Below are 22,947 nucleotides of genomic sequence, written 5' to 3' on the forward strand. Positions count from 1 at the left end.
TACATACATACCGGTAAATGCTGGTGGCATATACTTTGGATATCTATGGGCAGCTTTCAAACAAAAACAGCTCATAAATATGTTTTCATATATTATCCCTTCTGGAAAAATATGTTACATCTATATATGGGATACTTGTAAGAACAATTTAGCTTTTCAGATACTCCAGTACCTTTGCTCAACAGAATGGTAAAAGGATATGTAAAACTATCCCTGCCATTTAACTTTATTGTTGTCTGAAAGAGTACATTTGGTCTAACACTCTTGAGGATACACAGGTGTCTCTGATGTTTTTAGAACTACACTACTACAAATACTACTACACACTACACTACACTACTAGAAAATAGAATGAGTACAAGTCGACAGGCATAACATGAAGTCTGTAATTTAATCTACTTTATTAACTAAAAGTGAATTCTATTTTGATGGAACTACCTCTGCAGGCATTTTGTCTGATGGTGATTCTCTCCCTGGCTGGTCTTAAGGGGGTGCGTGTAAATGAAGAGCTCACCAGTGGTACCAATACAGTGGTACTGGTCCACTGAAACACTGTGTATAGCATGGAGATGAGATTGCACTGTCATAAGGAGTGAGCAATGCCAGAGTGCAGCCTGTGCCATGGCACATGGCCTCAAGCCCCACCCTCCCTCTACACAGGCATGAAAGGAATTACAGCATTCTGTATAGCAACAGTAACCCACCTGGAAGTTGAACCAGCAACCTTTGGGTTACAGGCCCTGGTTGTTATCACTACACTAATAATATAATAATAAACCTGCCTCTGTAATCTGCACCTTGCTTAAAATCCATTTTGTCATTGTCGGCACTCTCACATCACGTCCTGTTGAACAGAAACAGGATCGCAGATGCAAGCACAGCCCAGAGGTAATGTTGTCAGCAACACCATGGTTGGGTCTGTGATTTGATGTGTGATAGTGCTCCCTGGCTGCTCATCCCAGCACTGCTTCCTAGCTTAACCCTCACCTGCTGGGCCTCACCATCAGGTCAGCTGGACAAGGGAATGTTAATGAGACCACATAGACCACTGACTGCAACACAAGCAACACCAACATGCACCAAAAATCACATTACAGAGATAGATAAAATCTAAAAGGATTTTATTAAGCCTATTAGAGGTTTGGTGCTGATCTGAAAATGGAAAACTGAATTAAGACTGTTTTTATACTTCCTCATCTACTGCTATTACAGAGTGTAATTCTGCAGTCTAGTGTATCCTGGCTCAGCTTTAGGTAATGGCACCTCTAATGCTTTAAAAGGCTAGTGATAAATGCCTACACTGCCTACTGGTGTTGTGATTGAGAAGTGATGATGTGAGAGACTTAGAGTGGCCACTGCAGTGTTCCACACACCCCTTACCTGATCCCTCCTCCGTCACCATCCCCAGACCTTCCGCTTTATTCTGCCTCTCAAATGCATTCAAGTCCAGGACACTGGCAGCACCATAGGAGACACAGAGGATAGCTCTGACATCGGACTACGTCTAGCATGTCTATCATTCACATTCATAAGGTCCTCCAAAGGGAGAATGAGACTCTGGGCTCTGAAAAAGCCTCATGCAGAATCATGTGCTGCCACATCGCTCTGTGTGTTCTACCTGCACGACTGAATGAGTCCAGATAAACTCTTGGAAAAACCAGCATCCCTCTTTTCTTTCAGGTAATCCAGCATTTTCTACAAACAGAAAGAGGTATGTGTCATGGGACATGTTCAATCTGTAATCAGAAAAAGCTTGTCTAGGTGATATGTGCTGTGTAAATTGGTTTTGGGGTTGGCACTGTTCCCAGAATGCATCTGTGCATGTAAAAGCTTGGCTGGAGGCAGGTCACCTGCTGGACAAGCACATTGCCTCCATTCAGGATAGAGATGCCCAGTTTGAGGCTGTATGTCACCATGGGCCCTAGCCGACCTGAGGGAGGAGACCAGCACTGAATTAGTATGCAGTCGGGTAGAAATGGACCCAGAGTCAGGGTGTGTGTGTGTGTGTGTGTGTGTGTGTGTGTATAGATATGTGTCTGTAGATGTGTGTAGTTGTGTGTTGAGGTGTGTGTGTGTGTGTGTGTATAGATATGTGTCTGCAGATGTGTGTAGTTGTATGTTGAGGTGTGTGTGTGTGTGTGTGTGTGTCTGTGGGTGTGTACCTTTGCTGGCACTGATCATCTGCAGTACCATCTTGGCCGCCCCGCGGTCATGCAGTCTGGCCTGCTGGTACAGAGTCTTCTGCTTCTCCATCTCCTTCTCCTGTAGGGGGAGAGATGACATCATAACCCATACATCGATCTTGCAGAATTAAATATATGCATGTCATTATACACAGACTGAATATGTAAATTTTCCATTTTAGGAAGCATTCTGGAGGAGAGGGCTTTCATACAGCCTAATTGCTAAAGTGTTTTGTGTCTTCCTAATATTGTGTTGCTTGTGGTCTTTAATAGCATGTTCCCTCACCCATTTGTGATCTCTCAGCAGCTGACTTCACAGATCATTACAACCAGAAGACATTCAAAACTCCCTCCATTCACCACAGCCATCATCTTTCTCCTTTTCCTCTATTTCCTCCCTCCTCTCTCTAAATTCTCTTCACTTTAAGCTGTTGATGTTGCTCAACTCCTGACATCACACTGACCCCTGTCATCACCTGTACCCTGGATCCCATTCCCTCACATCTCCAGCAGATCATTCCCAGCCTTCTACCATTCATCTCCTCTCTGATGAATTTATCCCTCTCCACAGGCCTTGCCTGCAGCCTTCAAAGGAGGTGTGAGTCATACCCTTGCACCCTGCTCACTACATATTCAACGCAGCTCCTAGTTCAGGCCCTGGCCATCTCATGCCTGGACTGCTGTAACTCCCTCTGTCTTCCTGGCTGTGCGATCAAACCCCTGAAACTAATCCAGAATGCAGCTGCATGACTTGTCTCTAAACATAGTCAAGTTACGCCTCTCCTTGCCTCACTTCATTGACTTCCTGTTATTGCTTACATCAAGTTCAAAACCTTGGTGCTGGCATACAGGACAGCCCCTCATAACTACAATTAATCTACAAACCATATGTACTGCCCAGATCACTACACTCTGCAACCATGGGGCAACTGACTGTCCTATTCCTTTGGGGTTGTTCCTCTAAGACATGATCCCTGTCTGTACTGGTCCCCCAGTGGTGGAAGGAACTTCCTATGGTGGTCAGGACAGCGGAGTCACTGGCCATCTTCCAACGCTGACCCTCCTCTTCACATTGCAGCTCGGTTCCAGCTCAATCCCCACCCCCTAACATCTGCTACTTGTCGTACTTGCTATTTATTTTACATGTAGGATCGCAATGTGTTATGGATTCTGTGATCTAGTGGCTGTGATGTATGGTAGTGTCAACTTGGCTTCCCTTAGTTTCTAGGCCTTCTAGGCTGGTTAGCACAATTTAACTTGTGATAGGGCTTGAATGGTGTTGTACTCACTCAGTGGTCTGGGAGTGCTGTTAGCCTAGACTGACACTGCTGCCCCTTCAACTTGAATGGATACAGTTCTGTTCTGTTGTGCTGGAAGTCACTCTGAATAAGAGCATCTGCTAAATTAATGTAATGTAATGATGCACTAGTAAGAAAATCTATCTGAAAATATTCACTTCAAAGGTCTTCGCTTTCCCTTCCTCCACCTGTTCCTCTTCATCTTCTGCGCAGCTCTACAGACACAAAAAGAGCTGACCTAGCAAACACATTGATGTATGCACACTGTAAAGTAAACTACAGCATTCATGCTGTGGAAGAATAGGCCAGACAATGGTGTGATTTATGTATATTTAGATCATGGAACATTTTGTCTTCCATGGCAGCTGGACACAGAGCAGTACCTTTGCCATCATGTCTGCATATGCAATATACAATGGATCTTCTTCCAGGAAACTGGGAATAAGAACACAATTCAAAGTAAAGCAGGACCAAATCAGTATAAACCAGCAGTATAAACCACAATATTCAAATGATGGATAACATCTGTTTGGTGATGTGGGAGAGAACGCATTAATGCCACACTCTGTCTAGGTGCTTAATATAAGAACATAAGAACATATGATGACGAGAACAGGCCATTCGGCCCAACTGAGCTTGCCATTTCTTTTTTAAATTTAAATTTAAAATTAAAGAGTATCCAAAACTGCATCAAGTCTAGACTTGAATACAGCAAGGGTCTCTGCCTCAACTACATGACCTGGCAATCTATTCCATGTATTGATAACTCTTTGTGTAAAATAATATTTCCTTATATCAGTGCGGAACTTACTCTCAACTAGTTTCCATTTATGTCCTCTTGTTTTACAGACTGAACTCACCCTAAAGAATCTATTATAGTTAACCTTATTGATTCCTTTTATAAATTTAAATACCTCAATCAAATCACCCCTAAGCCTCCTCTCGCTTAGTCTAAATAGGTTAAGTAACTTGAATCTTTCCTCATAGCATTTATATTTCATGCCAGGAACTAATTTAGTTGCCCTTCTTTGAACCTTTTCTAGAGCTTCGGTATCTTTTTTATAGTGCGGTACCCAGAACTGCACACAGTATTCCAGACTCCACTTCGTACAGGACCCTGCTCTGATACAGTTCCACCCACAGTTACAGTCTGCTTTCTATTAGACAACCAACTTCGAACCCACTCGGTGACAGCTCCTGTAATTCCCGCAGATGTCATTTTCAATATGAGTCTCTCGTGTGGAACTTTGTCAAATGCCTTTTGAAAGTCCAAATAGATAATATCATAAGCTTGGTTTGAGTCCAGACATACTGTAGCTTCCTCAAAGAAGTCCAGGAGGTTTGTTAAGCACGACCTCCCTCAGCGAAAACCGTGTTGGCTATCATTTAGAACACCATTTCGTTCCAGGAATAATTCCAAATTATCCCTAATGATGGATTCCAGTATTTTGCATGCGATACAAGTTAAACTGACAGGCCTATAATTTCCTGGTTCAGTCCGGTCTCCTTTCTTGTAGATAGGTACTACACTGCCATGTTTCCAGTCATCTGGTATTTCTCCAGTTTTAAGAGATTGCTTAAAAATAACTGTCAGAGGCTTGTAAACCACCTCTGCTAGTTCTCTGAGAACTCTTGGATATATTCCATCAGGGCCTGCTGCCTTATTTATTTTAAGTTTTTGAAGTTTATCTAGTACTTCTGCATCATTTAAATCAATTTCCTCTATAAGTATCTGAGAACTGACTGCACCTGAAGGCATATGCAAAAACACTTCACTAGTGAAACTCTCCACAAAGTAACTGTTTAGTGTATCAGCAATAGCTTTGTTATCGTAAACCATAACCCCATCCTTATTTTTTATACCTCTTATTTCATCCTTAACTATCCTTTTTTGACCATAATATTGAAAAAAACGTTTAGAGTTGCTCTTTGCATCTAGTGCAATTTGTCTTTCATAACACCTTTTGGCTTCCCTTATTTTTTTCTTAACTTGAGCTCGCATATTACTGTATTCAATCTTATTACTATCTGAGCTCTCCAACTTGTATTTTCTAAATAATTTCCTTTTTTGTTTCAAACTGTTCCGTAGCGACTTATATAAAGGTTCTCAAGTGGCCTCAGTCTCCAGACCTCATTCCTATCATTTATGGCTCAAACTCAAGAAAGCACTTTGCAAATGAACACTAAAAGATCTGACGAACCTAGAGCAATTCTGCCTGAGTAATGCTCGAAATACTTCAGAACCTAGAAAGCCTCAGGAAGCATCTTGATACAGTAATATTAATTACAGGGGTGTGAAGTGAATTAATGTGGCCCCCATTTTTTCATAATACATACATATCACCTTTAACTTTTCTCTGTGAGTGAGTTTATATCACCTTTCGCTTCTCTCTCTGTGAGTGTGTATACATCACCCTTACCTTCTCTCTGTGAGTGCGTTGTGACTGAAGTGAAGAATGAGCTGATGAAGAGGATCAGGCTGTATCTCTGCCTCTTCCTCTTCCTCCTCCTCCATCTCAGTTAGGGTTTTCTGCACAGATACACAATCTAGTCAGCAGGGCATACCCCCCCCCCCCCAAACCCACACCACCACAGAAGCACTTCAGTTTTCTACAAGATTGCTACAGTTTGGTGGCCTATTTGCCTATTTAGCCACAACCATGGTAATTCAAGCATTGGAATTTTGGACTAGATTCATTTATGATATAAACAGAAGTGTGCAATGTTTACACTGCAATCATTAAAGACATTAAATACAAAACTTTTGCATCTTCATGGTCATCAACTGATGTGTGAATGAGGCTGATATGGAGCTAAATTAGTGAGAAAGCCTCAGCTCCATTAAAAGAAAGATCATGCCAGCCATGGCCGAGTCTCTGTCACTCAGACACATGGACAGCAAGGTCACCAGTCTGACAGGGATGCGACTCCAGGTATGCATGGGGGAGAGCAGCCACAAGGGGCAACACATGCACAGTGCTTACTGCTAGGTCCTGTACTAGCTCCTCCTCAAAGGAATAAGCCTCAGTCTCTATCCACAGCTTCTGATAGGCCTGGATGAAGAGGTTTATGGATCGATGCCTAGGGAAAGAAGGGGAGACAAACTGAAGCTCCAGTCATAACTGCAAAAATAGCACGTTATAATCTGTATTAGTTTCACTGACCTGTAATCTTGCATTTAATATGGCCAATTACCTCATGCATTTTTACCAACCAGCTGTCAAGAGCAATCAGGATGTTAGTGACAAGCGAGTAGTGAGGTTCAAGGTTGTACAGTTAGGTCCATAAATATTTGGACAGTGACACAATCTTCATGATTTTGGCTCTGTACACCACCACAATGAATTTGAAATGAAGCAATAAAGATGTAACTGAAGTGCAGACTTTCAGCTTTAATTCAAGGGGTTTAACAAAAATATCATATAAACCATTAAGAATAACAGCAATTTTTACACATAGTCCCCCATTTTCAGGGGCTCAAAAGTAATTTGACAATTGACTGTCAGTACGGTGGCTTCTTAGCTGGCTTTGTTTTCGCTGTCCATGTGCTCTTGTTTACTGTTTTCCCCTGTGTTCCAGCCCTGCCCTGTTCTCCATCCTGTCTCCGCCCACCTGTGCTTCATCACCCGCCTACCTGCACACCTGTATCTCATTCCCTCATCAGACTCGCCCCATATATTCCCTGTTTGTTGAGTGTTCTTTGCTAGTTCGTCTGAGTTCATCTGTTGCGCTACAAGCAGCTTGTCCTGTTTTGCCTGCCCGTTCTTGTTGAATTTTTGCCTGTTTCTCTGACCTCGTTTTTGGATCTGTTTTTGGTTTTGTTCACCGTAATTTCCCTGGTTTTTTGACTTTGCCTGTTCTGACCTTGTTTTCGGATTTGATTTGGATTCATTAAACTCGCCTTGTTCATCGTGCCTTCCTGTCTGCGCCTGAGTCCCTGCCTGAGCACCCCTGACAGTGACTGAGAAGCTGTTTCATGGCCAGGTGTGGGCTGTTCCCTTGTTATTGCATTAACAATTAAGCAGTTAAAATTTCTGGAGTTGATTCCAAATGTGGAATTTGCAGTTGGAAACTGTTGCTATGAACAATATGAGGTCCAAAGAGCTGTCAATGCAAGTAAAGTAGGCCATCATTAGGCTGAAAAAACAAAACAAACCCATCAGAGAGAAAGCATAAACATTAGGAGTTGCCAAATCAACAATCTGGTACATTCTTAAGAAGAAAGAACGCACTGATGAGTTCAGCAACACCAAAAGGCCTGGATGACCACAGAAGACAACTGTGGTGGATTATTGCAAACTTCTTTCCTTGGTGAAGAAAAACCCATTCACAACATCTAGCCAAGTCAAGAACACTCTCCAGGAGGTAGGTGTATCATTGCCAACATCTACAATCAAGAGAAGTCTTCATGAAAGTAAAAAGAGGGTTGACCACAAGGTGCAAACCACTAGTAAGCCTCAAGAATAGGAAGGCCAGATCAGATTTTGCCAGAAAACATAAAACAGCCTTCCCAGTTCTGGATCAATATTCTTTGGACAGATGAAACTAAAATCAACCTGTACCAGAATGATGGGAAGAGAAGAGTATGGAGAAGGGAAGGAATGGCTCATGATCCAAAGCATACCACACAATCTGTGAAACATGGTGGAGGTAGTGTTATGGCATGGGCATGTATGGCTGCCAATGGAACTGGGTCACTAGTGTTTATTGATGATATGACTGCTGACAGAAGCAACAGGATGAATTCTGACGTGTATGGGGCTCAGATTCAGCCAAATGCTGCAAAACTGATTGAACAACACTTCACAGTACAGATGGACAATGAACCAAAACATACTGCGAAAGCAACCAAAGAGCTTTTCAAGGCAAAGAAGTGAAATATTCTTCAATGACCAAGTCAGTCACCTGACCTCAACCCAATTGAACATGCATTTCATTTGCTGAAGACAAAACTGAAGGCAGAGAGACCCACGAACAAGCAGCAACATAAGACAGCTGCTGTAAAGTCCTGGCAAAGCATCACTAGGGAGAAAACCCAGAATCTGGGTTCCACACTTCAGGCAGTCATTCAGTGCAAAGGATTTTCAACTAATTATTAAGAATGATAATTTTATTTATGATTATGTTAGTTTGTCCAATTACTTTTGAGCCTCTGAAAATGGGGGACTATGTATAAAAATTGCTGTAATTCTTAATGGTTTTGATAGGTTTGAACCAGATACATTCTATTTAAATTGCATTTTGTTTGAACTACATTTTCTATTTACGTTCCCACACACACACTCTGCAATAGCCCTCTGACTGTTAGAGATAAACGGCCACATATAGGGTTCAAAGGGATGTCCCCAGTAGCTGACCCAGTGGGTGTCCCCAGGACATCCAGGTGTGATATGCACTTCCCAATGGGAATGTTAACACCTGCCATTTGGTATACCGCGGACAAGGTACTTAAACCCTCATTTGTGGCCATTATGTTGAAGATCTCGGTTGGAATGCATGTCGCTGCTCCCACGCGAGTCTCCCTTTGCGCATCAAAATAAATCTTTTCAACTGAAAGGTGGTCATCAGTGTGTTACTTCGCTGGTCCCGACTTGGTTCCACAAAGGGTTTACAGTTTATATGATTTTTTTGTTAAATTCCTTGAATTAAAGCCGAAAGCCTGCACTTCAATTACATCTTGATTGCTTCATTTCAAATCTATTGTGGTGGCGTACAGAGCCAAAATCATGAAAACCATACTGGCGGCGTACAGAGCCAAAATCATGAAAATTGTATCACTGTTCAAATACTTATGGACCTAACTGTATAAGAGAGGATCATGTTGTAAAAGGGTAGATCAGACTGGCTGTCATTAATGGACCATGCAGGCAGCTGCATTGTGGAAAAAAGTCCATTATTGTTTCAGGACATGAGATTTGCTCTGCTCAGCTCTGCTTGATGCAGCTGCTTTGGTTTGATGCTGTTTCTCTGCAAAAACTTACAGAAGAGATAAAGGTGTCCAATGGGGTTTTGTTACATGCTAAAAGCCTGTAAAAGCTGAGGCTGTTTGAAATCTGTTTAAAATGTGGCCTCTGATGCCCTGGTTGCCTTGGCGACAGTGTGAGCAGTGTACCTGGGCAGGTTGTACAGCGGAACCATGCGGAAGCAGGCCACCACAGCATGCTTGCGCTGCCTGGACAGCAGCTTCTGCCACACACACTTCTTGGTCCGCAGAGGCTGCTCCACCTAGTGGTGAAGGAGGAAATATTGGTTACAAAGGAGCTACATGTGTGTCACAGCAGGCAGGAGTTGCGCAAGGGTGAGAAAGTAGAGGAGGAGAAGGAAGCTCACCTGCTCCAGGTGGAGGACGGCAGCGGAAATGCTTTGCACTCATTCCACTGTGTGCTCGGGGTCCACTGGGTTCAGGTTCTTCACCACCACATCCTTGTACAGGTTGAGCTGCCACTGCACCGTGAGGTCATCTGACTGGGGGGGTCAGAGGTCAGGTATGACCACTGAGCACAGTCAATCCGGCAGGCCTTCATGAAACACACACTCTGGGGCACCACTGCACTGACACACGCCTACCCTATCTCGAAGGTGCAGGTTCTGACGTAAATGGTCTTTCACTTCCTCATCTGTGTCTTTCTGTGGGAGAGTAAAAATGCATTCAAAGACAGGAGGGCAGGTCCTGGAAAGCAGTGCTGTGCACTGCTGTGTCGAGAGCGTTTAACGCAGTGTGGAGATGAAGCTGTGTTTGGAGCAGTGTGGAGATGGTGCTGTGTTTAGAGTGGTGTGGCTGTGTTTCACACAGTGTGGAGGTGGTGCTATGTTTGGAGTGGTGTGGCTGTGTTTGGCACAGTGTGGAAATGACGTTGTGTTTGGAGCAATGTGGAGAGGACTGTAGGGGATATGGACACATATTTGCAACCAAAACCAAGTTATTACAAATTCTTACTCTCAGCATCCAAAATGTATATGGACCTGGCCATTGGTACGGAGAGGACTGAGCTCTGCATGACCCCTCACCCTTGTCAGGCCATAAACCAACCCCAAGCCATTTGTAAATGGACTCTGTGACACTGCTCTTGATTTAAGACACAAAACACATACACCCTGGCACAGCCATGCATGTAACCTCTCTCAGATGCCTGGCACCTCAAATGTAAGCTCCAGTGGGGTCACCCATAGTTTACTGGAGATTCTCAGGTCTTTGTCACAGTGTCTAAATGGGCTCCTATTGTCCAATCAGATAGCACAAATGAGTTTTCTACCAGTGACTCTTAGTGACTCCCTCTTAGTTCCCTCAGTTACCTAAGTCCCCTTATTTCCCTCGGTTCCCATTAGTTCCTTCCCTGATGGCATCACATCTAGCTAGCTCTGCTAGGGGATCCCTCCTTGCTCTTGAAGGGAGGGGAGTTCTTTCCCCCCAAAACATGCACCTAATTTTTCATAACTCAGCAAGCTGTGGAAGAGGAAGGCACCCTGACCACGATGCATCCTGACCTCACCATCCTGAGCTCATTTTCAGCTCTGGATGGCCAAGCTCTTTCCAACATGTTGTGTTATGAATCTACAATCCCAGAGAAACCCATTGAGCTGCGATCCCCTCACATCCAATGGACTTGCTCTCCTGAATAACTCAATGAGTATTATAATACTGACATCATGATTTGACCTTGTCCGACATGTGTTTAGACACATCCATGACTCATACAATGATGATCCCCCCCCCCCCCCCCCCCCCCCGTTACAATTACCCTATGAGACTGATTAGAGCAACTTACAAATAGTTACGTAAAGCTTATGTCTAAATAAGATAACCCGTATGGTTAGACTCATGTCTAATTAATGTTTTGCCAAAACATGTCAAACTACAGTTATCACTTCATGATCCTCTGTAGGTTGACACAGCTAACACACACAATTAGCATTATCTTTACATTTATTCATTTATTCATTCATTCATTTCTTGTTCATTACTGTTTGCTTTCATATTCTAGTTTATTTTGCTTTGTCAGTGTTTGTCTGCGTTGTGTTAATAAACTTGTTTTATGTCATCACCATGTCTGTATTTTGTATTGACAAAATGGGCTCTAACAGGCTTAAAAGACCTCATCTTATTAGTTTTTATATTCATTGAGGAATGTTAGCTATCCTCACCAAATGACCAGTGCCTGTATGGGGATAATGATATTCCCTACATCAGCGTTTCTCAAACCTCTCCTGGAGGACCCCTTGTCCTGCATGTTTTAGATCTCTCCCTGCTCCAACACAGCTGCTTCAAATGATCAACTTGTTATGAACTCCTGAAGCTGCTTAATAACAAACTGATCATTTGAAGCAGCTGTGTTGGAGCAGGGAGAGATCTAAAACATGCAAGACAAGGGCATCTCCAGGAGAGGTTTGAGAAACACTACCCTACGTAATTAGTGGTCTGTGTGAGGAAGTCCCTTACACGATACTGTATTTGGAGGAGTGTCACTGTGTGGAAATGGCGCTGTGTTTGGAGCGGTGTGGCTGTGTTTGGCACAGTGTATTGGACGACACTCACCAGGCCATAGCGGATCTTGGCTAGGGAGATGAGCTCCTGGTCACCTGGGGTGCACATGTTCAGCCCAATGGGCAGCATCTTCTTCAGTGCTGCCAAGATAAGGGAGGTCTGGACAGAGTAGAAATCACCTCGTCTCCTCTTGTGTCTCCTCTCATTATCCTGGCCTCCAGACTAGAGAGAGAAACTTTGGCGTTTAATGTGTTTCAACCTGAAAGACCACACAACCGTCACAGACCACAGCACCATAATGGAGATGAGTACAGCACAGACAAGAAATATGTTCCCTTTATTTAGCAATGTTATCCACAATAAACACTTCGTACTTCTTTATATGTTTACTTTGAACAACTTTCACCAAGAGGAACAGTTTATTCATTTGAGACATTTTGCTTTCACTGAAGCCACACAGCAGACAGGAAGCTGAAAGGACAAATGGAAGCTGGAACAGAGGCTGAACACTGAATAACTGTATGTTTATGTACTGTATCGTGACAAGCCATTTCTTAAGAGGAATGCAACACTTTTAGCAGACTCTACAGAAGCTGAACACTAACTGTATGTTTATGCACTGTATTCTCACAAGCCATATGTTAAGAGGAATGTGACACTCTACACACAGCCCTGATGCAAACCTGCTGCAACAGTGCTGCGGTGTGAAAAAGCAAAGCCACAGCACCAGTGACGTACACACCAGTGCAGCTGTGGGGCTGACATGTCTTTGCATGGACAGTCAGTACAGTACAACAGTAGACATGTGATCAGCCTTCCAAAAGGCCAGGAGCAGGTGTGTGACAAAAACAAGCAGGCCATTATCTACCTGGTTCTGTGTGTCCTGTTCCCCTAAGGTCATGATAGGGCCCACAAGAACACGCTAATCCCGAAAATGATTCCAATTCTTAACTGGCTGCTGTTTTATCACAAAACTGGCTTTCATTCAGAGACAAAGAGGAGAGTGTCGCACTAGAGAGTGAGAGAAAGAGAAAGCCAGAGGGAGGCTGAGAAAAAGAGGGAGAGAGAAAGAGGTAGAAAGAGAAAGAGGGGGAGGCAGAGATAGAGGGAGGTAGAAAGAAACAGAAAGAGGGAAGTCTTGGCCATTGAATACTCCTCATTCACTCTGACTGTACCTTTGCCAGCAAGGACTGTACAAAAGACAGAAAACAGATCAAATCAGCTTGTAACACAAATCTGCCCTCTGGGTTTATAATCTATATTTACACACTGAGGTAAAATGCAGTGTTGCCATAGTATTTATCATTAATCATGGCAACTTCATTTTAAATTTGGCCATACACAAATTGTCAATTCTACTTTACGAATTTGATGCTGAAGAGATTAAGTGTATCTGTTACGCCGGGTCCTGCAAACAATGTGTGTACATCTCTTTTTCAGGTGGCACACAATTTGAAAAATCATATGTTTAATATAGCTCTGATATAATATAACTATTTAACATAGCTCCTTAGACTAACAGTATGGCCTTGTGCTATCAAGGAGAAGGGCTGGACTCTAGGCTTACAGGTCCTGTAATGTACATTGCAGTAATACTGGGACATATTGCATCATGATATGGCACAAGGAGCCACTGATAAACACATCACCAATCTTTCTGCAGACAGAACAAAGCCCGACCAGTAGTAATCTATCCAATCTAATTCACTCTGTAAATTCCTTTCTTTATCCTGAAATGTTCATAAAAAATGTGGCAAATTGATCAGTCCCATCATCACCAATTTCAGTCAGTAAAGACATTTATGTTGTGAATTCTGTCAGCACTACGGTGTCCCTTGTCCCACCTGCTTCCACGACCTCCTGTTACTCGGCCACCCCCATTAACTACAGCTTGTACTACATCAACTACAGCAGGTGTGCGACCTGTGTCTCGTCTCCTCATCATCTGCCTGCCTACATATACCCTGCTGTTTTCTTTGCTCTTTGTCCGATCGTCTCAGTGTCTTAGCTGTTTTGTTCCCGCCTTTTGTTTGTAAGCCTGCCCTGTTCCTGCTTTTTGCCGACTCTGCCTGTCCCAGATTACTCTTTTGCCTGCCGTTTTGGACATTGTCTGTTTTGCACTGGATTTTTGGCTATTGACCCAGACTGTTTTTCTGACTTCGATATTGCTTGTGATTTTTGGACTTGTTATTAAAGAATAGCCTTTTTGTACTCCCCGTATTGTCTGCGCCTGGGTCCTTTCTCTGCAAACCTTGACAGAATTCCGCTGAAGTGGGGTCATGTTATTCAGTGTCCTGATATGGAATCAATTGATCTGGGACAGATGCATCTGGGTATTACTGATATTAATAATAACTAATAATGAATAACTAACAGTAACAACTAATTGTTTTAACATTTAGATGTGCCAACTGTTGATAATCAACTGTTGATGATCTCATTGCGCAACACTCTCCACCTGTTTAAAGGCACACATGATCTGGTATTAGATTTTAACAGTAATAACTTAGCAATGTCCTTTAACAAATCAGGAGTAGGCATGTCTCATTGCCATTGCCAAGAATAAGGGCATTTCTGTTGCATTGCGTTTTTATTGTTTTGATGTATTGCTAAACAGTGGTATTCCTGTTTCATTCATTGACAATGCCATAAAAACCTTTGCAACTATGTGCATACCCCATCACATGATCAGACTTCCTCTATAAAGCCCAATTTATGCATTTCCTCATAGAACCACCCAGGAAGCCTTGAATCTTTTCTTAAAGATGTTAAAGATTATGAACATTAAGTTTATATTTTTTCAGAACTAAAAGATGTGACACGCACAATGAATATCTGTAGCTATGAAAGTGAGGGCCTACAGGCACTAACTTCCAAAGTGCTAATGTAGAGGAGAGAGCCAATGGCTGACCAGAGATATACTGTTCTGATATAAACTGAGGCTGTTTAAGCTCTGTGTCAGGCAGTAAAGTCCTCTCATTAGCAAAAGCCTGTATCAGGATCAGTGGACCCTGCTTCTGCAAAATGACCGAACAGCAATCAGGTCCTGCCTCCCTTACCTTTGACATCTTGGTCTTGCTTTCACCGGTCAGGAAGGACAGGTTGTTGATTTCATTTTGAACCACAAAGTTTTGTTCTTCCCTTTTAAAGTTCTATGGGAAATAAAAAATACATACCATGAAAAAACACTCTGAAAATAAATTTAAGCAAGGGTCTTTGTGATAATTCCTTTTTTCATTTTGAAAGTGGAAGCTTACATGTGATTTACACCAGAGGATGAAGCTATCCGCCACCATCTTGAAAAGCTTGCTGGAGTCAGAGTCCGGCTCCTTCAGCCAGCGTGACCTGTGCAGGACAGCAGCCAGAAAAGAAAACAGTGAGCACCATGCCTCCTGCCATGATGTCACCAGCCACTGAGTGTAATGCGGTGATGCACTGTAGGCTTGCATTGTGGTGAAGCATGCTGACCTATGCACACCCCTCAGTGCATGTCCCTGTTGCACATGAGCATCACTAAACCAAGAGGACACTAGCGACCAGATGAACCATGACTTCTGGAGACTTGACTGCCATCCACACAGTAGTTAGAAGTCAGGCACGGAGATACTGTACTAGCCTGGAATACAGGTGTGCCTATTCACGTGTTGTTGTGGCAGTGGGCTGGTGAGTCACCAGTCTGGAACTCAGATGTGCTGTTATTACCTGTTGATGTCGACGTAGTGGATGAGCATGGGGTAGAAGGCATAGAGGTCCCGGCGAACTCGTCCAGGACCAGCAGCTCTGCCTCGTGGGTGTCGGCCTTGCTGTCAGCCTTCAGCAGCTCCTCCTCGGCCACCACCTTCACCGTCTTCTTCTTCAGCTTCTCCAGCGTGGGCAGGAAGTGGGTCTTCAGCAGATCTACACGTGCCTTGCTGATGATGGGCTGTGCATAGACTGCACAGAAGCCAAAGACAGACCACCAGTGGGCATTCAACACCTACATAGTCACACTGGACATCACTCAGTCCCAGCAAGTCTGAGATTTAAGTTCAATCACTCCTGACTGTTCCAATAACATCAAGTTGACTCAAATATTCCTTGATTTGGAATAGTAACTGAATAAGCTGGAAATAGATAAAGTTTCTTTATTGTAAGGTAATATCATCAGTACTGTGAAACCTGCCTGTGTTTTAATTATGAACTATAATGTATAACTACTATGTTTTAATTATGAATTATAGTGAATTGGATTCTCTTAAAAGGAATTAGCCATTTAGATAACTGTCACATTTCAATTTCTGTGTAACATGCTTTGAATGCACTAATCTGAAGCATGCCGCATGTGCTCCTCAACTTCCACTTGATTAGAGAACAAAAGTATCTTAAAGTCCCTGACTGAAAATGGTAGGACTTATATTTTGTGCATTAAAGCGCTCTCTCTGAACACCCTGCAGAACTTGTGTTGCTGGGTGCCTACGCACCAGCGATCCTCTTCATCCAGGGGGCCTGGTCGATGCCCAGGTTGCTGTTGAGGATTCTGAGGATGTTCCCCAGGATGAGGCTCAGCTGTTCGGAGGTGACAGTGGTGCAACAGGGGGTCCCACTCTGGGCCATGCCCTCAGGCCCCTTAGTCCACCAGTAAGACAGGTAGCTGCAGAGCATGGGCAGGACCACCTCGATGACATGAGGCATCTCGGAGTAGCGCACCCCCGATTCTGTCACGTCATTGATATCCTTTATCAGTCCATCCAGACGTGGTATGTCAGTGCACATCTCCTGCACTGTGTCCGGCATGCTCAGGACTGACATACACACACACACACACACACAATGATAGGCACGTTGCAGTAGGGCTATATAACATCTCCTAGCCAGTGCTGAAATGAATCAGGCAGATCAGTATGTTTGGGTTTAACTGAGCCAAGGATTATAAAGAGAAGTGTACTGTATGATTTCACTCACTGGCCCTCGTGGGGTCTTGGTGTTGAACACAGACCGGGGGTTGTGTATATTCAGGTGCGGTTCCAGAAAGGCCACAGGCATGGCTCCTACCAGTGTGGCCAAACACTCGCCCAGAGCAGGGAGCAGTCTAAGAGGGTATCACACATACAAACCCACAAACAGGCACAAATGTCAGCACACGCGAACACATATATGCATTCACACACATACGTATGTATGTGCATGCATGCATACAGACATACACACAGGCAGACACACAACCATATATATACACATGTGTGGACACACATAAACACACGCAAAATCACATGCATACAGGCATGGCCAGTTAAGTCACATGGACACACACATATGCACACAACACAAAGAACAGGTTATATGGACTATTTTACATAAAGAGGCTGGCTATCAAATACCTTTTTTCAAAAACAAGACAAATTTAGATTTCAAATATGGGCCCTAATACTCATAAAAGACTTTCATACAGCAGTTAAATTAAAAAAAAAAACCTAAAGTATACAAACTTTGCAAGAAAGTAATTACCTCTCAATGTATATGGTCTTGCCTGTTCCCAGTGAGTAGAGACTGGTCAGGATACGATAACAGGACAACTAGATGTCATCCACTGAAACATACCACTGTTCAATCAAAATCAGGTAACTTTTGAACACATCCTGTGTCGTCAGCATGTCTTGCACATCTGTAAAGATATTTTAACTGTTTCATATTTCATGTTTGTACACTTATAAAACAACTACACAAAACAATAAAGACACAGAGTCAGAGCCATGCTAGTGTTCAACTTCAACTGCTCAACAATCAAATGCACTCTTTCCAATCATGTATTAACATGTGTACATCTTTAGGTGCAACATAGGAGGTACACATACGCAAGTAAGTTATAACAAAGTAGTTCCTTTAACTACAGTGCAAAGACAACACAACTGTTTGACTACATGTAGTGCAGTAAAACACTGGTGAATAAATAGGGGCAATCAAAATGTCTGTGTAGGCTGTGATTGCTTTGTGTGAGCAGGAGGCAGGGCCATGGGTGAGCACTCACACAGCAGGTCCACCCCAAACTGATACTGGGTGATGTGCTGGAACAGGGCAGTGAGGATGGGTAGCAGGGCCACCGTGGTGTAAGTGATGTTCTGTGACACGCCCTTCATTTGGCTGCGCGAGTGTGTGAATTTCCCCAGCTTCAGGTTCTCCAGTGTTTTCTCCAGATCCTCAGCTGCATTCTCAAAGAGGGTCCACAGACCTGCCTTCACCAGCTCCGAGCCTGACTTCATCACCGTCCTGCCAGGGGGCACATATCATCATGCAGGTGTGCTCAGCGGGTGGGGCACTAAGCCAAGATCTGAGCCAAAACCTTGCGTGGCACTGTTACCTCATTTTGAAACACATCCAGTGTTAACAACATCAAAAGGAATTACTTTCCTGTTTAAACCCACTCGATCCTCAAAAGGTCATGGTGAAGCCATCCTTTGTCTCTTCACCTGAAGGGCTCAACTCATGACTTGACAAAGGTTAATGAAGTAACCCTGTTTCCTTCGTCAGATAGGGAAAGGGGAGCGAGCAGAGGCCTACCTGGTGTCCAGAGTGTGAGCCAGGATGTGGAGACAGCTCACCATGGTAATGGAGTCACTCCCTGGGAAAGAGCAGACTGATCACACATCCTCCCCCCTGCAGCAGGAGGAAACCAATGCCAACCGCAAACAGCAGCAGGTAGAAGGTGAACATGAATCCAGCAGGTGGACGTCTTACCAAAGAGGGAAATCCTGTGCCTGACAAGAGCTGCCAGTTTACAGAACAGACTGGAGGAGAGAGGAGAGAGCCAGACAGCAGTCAGGAGACAAAACTACAAAGCTAGAGACAAGAGAGTGAGTGAGGGAGCCAGTGGCTCTGCATACTGTATCTGTTTTTCAGAGCAGGCTACCATTTTCAGTCATCTGTCAGGGAAAAGCACAGCTTGTTTCCTATTGTGCAGGTGGAAATGGCTGTAGCATAGATGTGTTTCTGCTGTGTGTAGCAGAGCAAGATATTTAGACAGAATTGCTTTAGTAAACAAACAGTGGTATAAGCAGAAATGGAGTTTACAGTGCACACTGTGGAGTTTAAAATCTGCACTGTGGAGTGTAGAGTGCACACTCTGAAGTTTAGAGTGTGCAGCATGGATATCAGATTGCACATTGTGGAGTTTACAGTGAGCAGCATAGCGTTCAGAGTGAGCAGTGTGGAGTTTTAAGTGTACAGCATGGCATTTAGAGTGCGCACTGTGGAATTTAGAGTGTGCACTGTGGTGTGTAGAGTGCACACTGTGGAGATTAGAGTGCACAGTGTGGAGGTTAGAGTGCACAGTGTGGAGTTTAGAGCATGCTGTGTGGTGTTTAGAGTGATCAATGTGAAATTTAGAGTGTGCACTGTGGAGTTTAGAGCACTCAGCGTGGAGCATGCAGTGTGGAGTTTGCAGTGTGTAGTGTAGTGTATGCAGTGCACAATCTGGCATTTAGAACACATAGTGGTACCTGGTGACCATCTCCTTCTCTTTATTGGAGGCATAGCCACTGCTGCTCAGGTTCTTGCTGGGAGAGGACAGGAAGTAGAGGGAGTGGTTCTTAAAGTACTGGTCAATCAGGGGCAGGAGGACCTGAGATGCAGAAGGAGCACAGCAAAGTGCAAACAGACATTAGCCAACCCCTGAGTTGAGTCAAACTATCAAACCCTAACAGCCATATCCACATGGTCCGAGACGTTTTGCTGTCCCTTCAATCCTGCTTTCAAAGAAAAGTTACACGTTTCTCTGTAATTTACTCAGTAAGAGAGGAGCATTCCCACCTTGGCAAAGAACTTGATCTCTTGATCGTGAGGAGACTTGTCTATCTTTCCACTGGTGGCCATGGCCTCTAGAATGATAGGGGCAAAAGGGGTCAAAGGTCAGAACAGATCATGACATTGTACTGCTCTTCTGACATCAGAAAGCCTTGCGCTATAGAGTCTGACACTGCAAGTCTAGCATGCCTCGTTGTTTGTCTTTCCCAGCAGTGAGTGCGCAAGAAAAGCCATCAGGCCCCGTAATGGAAGTGAAGAGGACTTATCTCACACTTTAAGAGCGGAGAGAATCTCTGATTTACTGCAGGTATTAATCAGCAGATGAGTCTCACCCTGCAGTGACCACCTGACCACTCTGCAGTAGGCATCTTCATCAGCAGGCCACTGTGAGAAGGCCACTCTTTCAGCAAGCTTTTCTATCAAGTAAGCTACTGCCAGTAGTCCACTCTGTTGATAGCCCATCAGTAGTTTGCTGCCACTCTATCACATCAGTAAGTCAGTAGGCTGCCACTGTCAGTTGTCCACTCTGTCAGTAGTCTGTAACCCTGTCAGTTGGCAGCAGAGTGAATGCAGGCCTGCAGCCAGACTCACCCAGGTGAGCTATAAACTCCTGCGCAGAGTCCACATATTCCAGCAGCTTCTTCAGGAATTTGTAGGCAAACCTCTTCTCCATGGAAAATGAACTCTGCTCCATATCCTTCAAGCCTCTGCAGTTTGGACAAAGGTGAATAGATAGCCAGGTCTTACAAGAACATGAGTGTCAATAGAGATCTCCCTCATTCATTTTGCCATGCTTTATCACTGTGTTAGAGGGCTATCTTTGGAGTTATACAGAGTGGAAATATATGTTATATATATATATATATATATATATATATATATATATATATGTTTTATCCTGAAGATCACATGAACAGAAAGTTGTTTGACTTGTACTAAGCACTGCTATAAATGCGTGAAATCAAGCATGACCACTGAATGCTATGACATAAGTAAAGATATGGTACAGTGCATCATGGGAGTGGTAGTCAGTAAAATATGCTGTACGTGTTGTGCATTAGTTTTTTCTCCATGCATTGTGGAGTAGGGGTGCAATGACCTGGTGACAGTGTAACCATTTATCAGCAGGAAATGGAAAATGTCCTGGGCTTTTTCACGGTCGCGGAGCTTCTCCTTGGCAGTCAGGGTGTCGTAAGGAACAAGCAAAGGATGGGTCCCACCTCCTGAGGATGCAAACCCAAATACAATGCAGTCTTAATGTCCAGTACTCTCCAGACTTACCAATGCAGAGCCCAGGCTGGGTACAACCTATACTTAGTATCGGTACAGTGCAGACCTAGTCTCCAGTTTTTTATGAAGTCTTCTGTATGGAGTAGAGGATATGCTACACAGGATACTTGATTATACCTGAAGACTGTCTTCATCTACTGTATCTACCAGTCACACAGCATAACACTGGTGCTAGCACAGGGACACCTCACATATGTTATGCTGTCTTAAAAATGGCACATTCTTCATTATTAATAATTAATTAATTGAATTAGAAAATATATAAGACATAAGAACACCTTTGTTGCTCAATTCCATCATCTTCTTCTTTGCCCAAATGTTGTGGTAGTTTTCAGCTACAACTTCAACCATCCCCTACATCAAATATTGGAAAAACAGTATTACAAGATGAAATCAATGAGATTCAAGGCTGCTTTATTCAAGCTACTCTGAGCTTTAGAATGGCTAAGTAGGTATTTCTGCATTATCGTTCTGCTGGCTACCTAATGAGAGTTTTGATGTTGGATTAGAGCAATCTTAAAAAACATTTGTCATCATACAATTATGTAATTCCTATACTGAATATATTAAAATTATGTAATAGTACTATATTAATGCAATGTAATGTAATGTAATGTCATGCAGATAAACAGCAATTACAAATTTCCTTGAAACTGACCTGTAACTCTTTGGACAAAAGCACACAGCTCATATCAAATGGATCTGGGCTGCATCCATTTGTCTGTGAAACCCAACATACAAAAGCCCACCATTGAAAAATGTTACTGTGTAATACTAACCAGTATTAATATGAAAGCCAAAGATGATTAACTTTGACAGGACTCTAAGACCACACTTGTGCACACTGACCTGTGAGCCTTGGGATGTCTTGTGCTGTTTTTCATTCTCTTGTTGCTGGACCATGGCTTCGCCCTCTTTGGTCCTCTCAATGTTCCAGCCCATAGCCAGCATGCTCTTCAGGGACTCCTTCACTGGCCAGCGGTAGGTCTCTCTCTCCTGGATAAATTCACACACATGATCTCCAAATAAATGTACACATTGACCAGTACTGTCTTATTCCTGTTAGTTGTAATTAGCTGCACCTTCTCAGTCAGGCAACTGTAGGGCTTCAGCAGAGGGTGACTTCTATCTTTCTCACCCAAGATTTCCCCAAGCCTCCAGCCCAAGGCTGCCTGTAACCATGGAGGGAAGAATGAGCATGCAAGAATCAGATATGGCATAGTGGTACAGGAACAGTGTAACAGTAACCTAATGCTAAAGTTAGCGAGCTGGCTAAATAGTTTTTCCTCCCGTAGTTTACCTGATATACAGCTGTGTGTACCTTTGTGATTTTTGTCTCTTAAGGATTAAAACATCATAAATGTAAAGAAAAATTTATACTGCTGTTTGTGCTGCTGTCTAAACTGATCATATCTGTCAGTGCTTTACAGCAAAGATGTGGATTTTTGTTTGTAGTTTTCACAACTGCTGCAACTTTCTATGTCAGACAGCTGTCAGCTGCTGTCCCTGTTAGCTGAACAGACTGATGGATGGAGGGGGTAAGGGAATAAATACATTTTTTAAATACATTACAGTATTTTAACGTTAGTGACACTGCACATGAAGGTAAATAACATTTTCTTGCTTTTAATGTATGTTATTTGTTCATTATTATGAATCATAATTTATAATACATTTAGTGTAAATTCCCTTTTTCCTATTAATTCCTGGTATTATCAGCTAGTGGGGCTTTCAAGAACATGAGCCCCACAGTGATATCAGTCACTCTTTCTCTCATTGGCCCTCCAGAATTCAGTTATCATTTTCATATTATATCAGATTCAGACCGTTAATTGTTTGCAAAATAATGGAGATAGCCTATGACTGTATTGGCAGCTCTGTATGAACGAGCACAGCAAGATCAGAGGTATAGGTGCAT

General features: G+C 43.3%; 1 protein-coding gene across 1 annotated transcript in view; it reads right to left on the reverse strand.

Annotated features, from left to right (window-relative positions):
• Positions 1-22,947, reverse strand: part of LOC118791935 (ryanodine receptor 3-like) — a 139,974-nt gene that overhangs the window by 11,560 nt on the left and 105,467 nt on the right. Inside the window, 30 exon segments of the mRNA XM_036549500.1 lie at positions 1,381-1,454; positions 1,619-1,695; positions 1,851-1,930; positions 2,163-2,262; positions 3,640-3,696; positions 3,865-3,916; positions 5,902-6,011; positions 6,466-6,562; positions 9,594-9,706; positions 9,812-9,946; positions 10,049-10,108; positions 12,015-12,185; positions 15,023-15,115; positions 15,221-15,308; positions 15,666-15,720; positions 15,723-15,896; positions 16,424-16,744; positions 16,901-17,031; positions 17,448-17,529; positions 17,968-18,206; positions 18,498-18,558; positions 18,675-18,724; positions 19,436-19,557; positions 19,746-19,813; positions 20,331-20,446; positions 20,839-20,962; positions 21,308-21,383; positions 21,688-21,750; positions 21,879-22,025; positions 22,112-22,201. Of these exon segments, the coding sequence (XP_036405393.1) occupies positions 1,381-1,454; positions 1,619-1,695; positions 1,851-1,930; positions 2,163-2,262; positions 3,640-3,696; positions 3,865-3,916; positions 5,902-6,011; positions 6,466-6,562; positions 9,594-9,706; positions 9,812-9,946; positions 10,049-10,108; positions 12,015-12,185; positions 15,023-15,115; positions 15,221-15,308; positions 15,666-15,720; positions 15,723-15,896; positions 16,424-16,744; positions 16,901-17,031; positions 17,448-17,529; positions 17,968-18,206; positions 18,498-18,558; positions 18,675-18,724; positions 19,436-19,557; positions 19,746-19,813; positions 20,331-20,446; positions 20,839-20,962; positions 21,308-21,383; positions 21,688-21,750; positions 21,879-22,025; positions 22,112-22,201 (3,226 nt within the window).

Source organism: Megalops cyprinoides, chromosome 17 (genome assembly GCF_013368585.1).
Source record: "Megalops cyprinoides isolate fMegCyp1 chromosome 17, fMegCyp1.pri, whole genome shotgun sequence".
Taxonomy (NCBI): Eukaryota; Metazoa; Chordata; class Actinopteri; order Elopiformes; family Megalopidae; genus Megalops; species Megalops cyprinoides.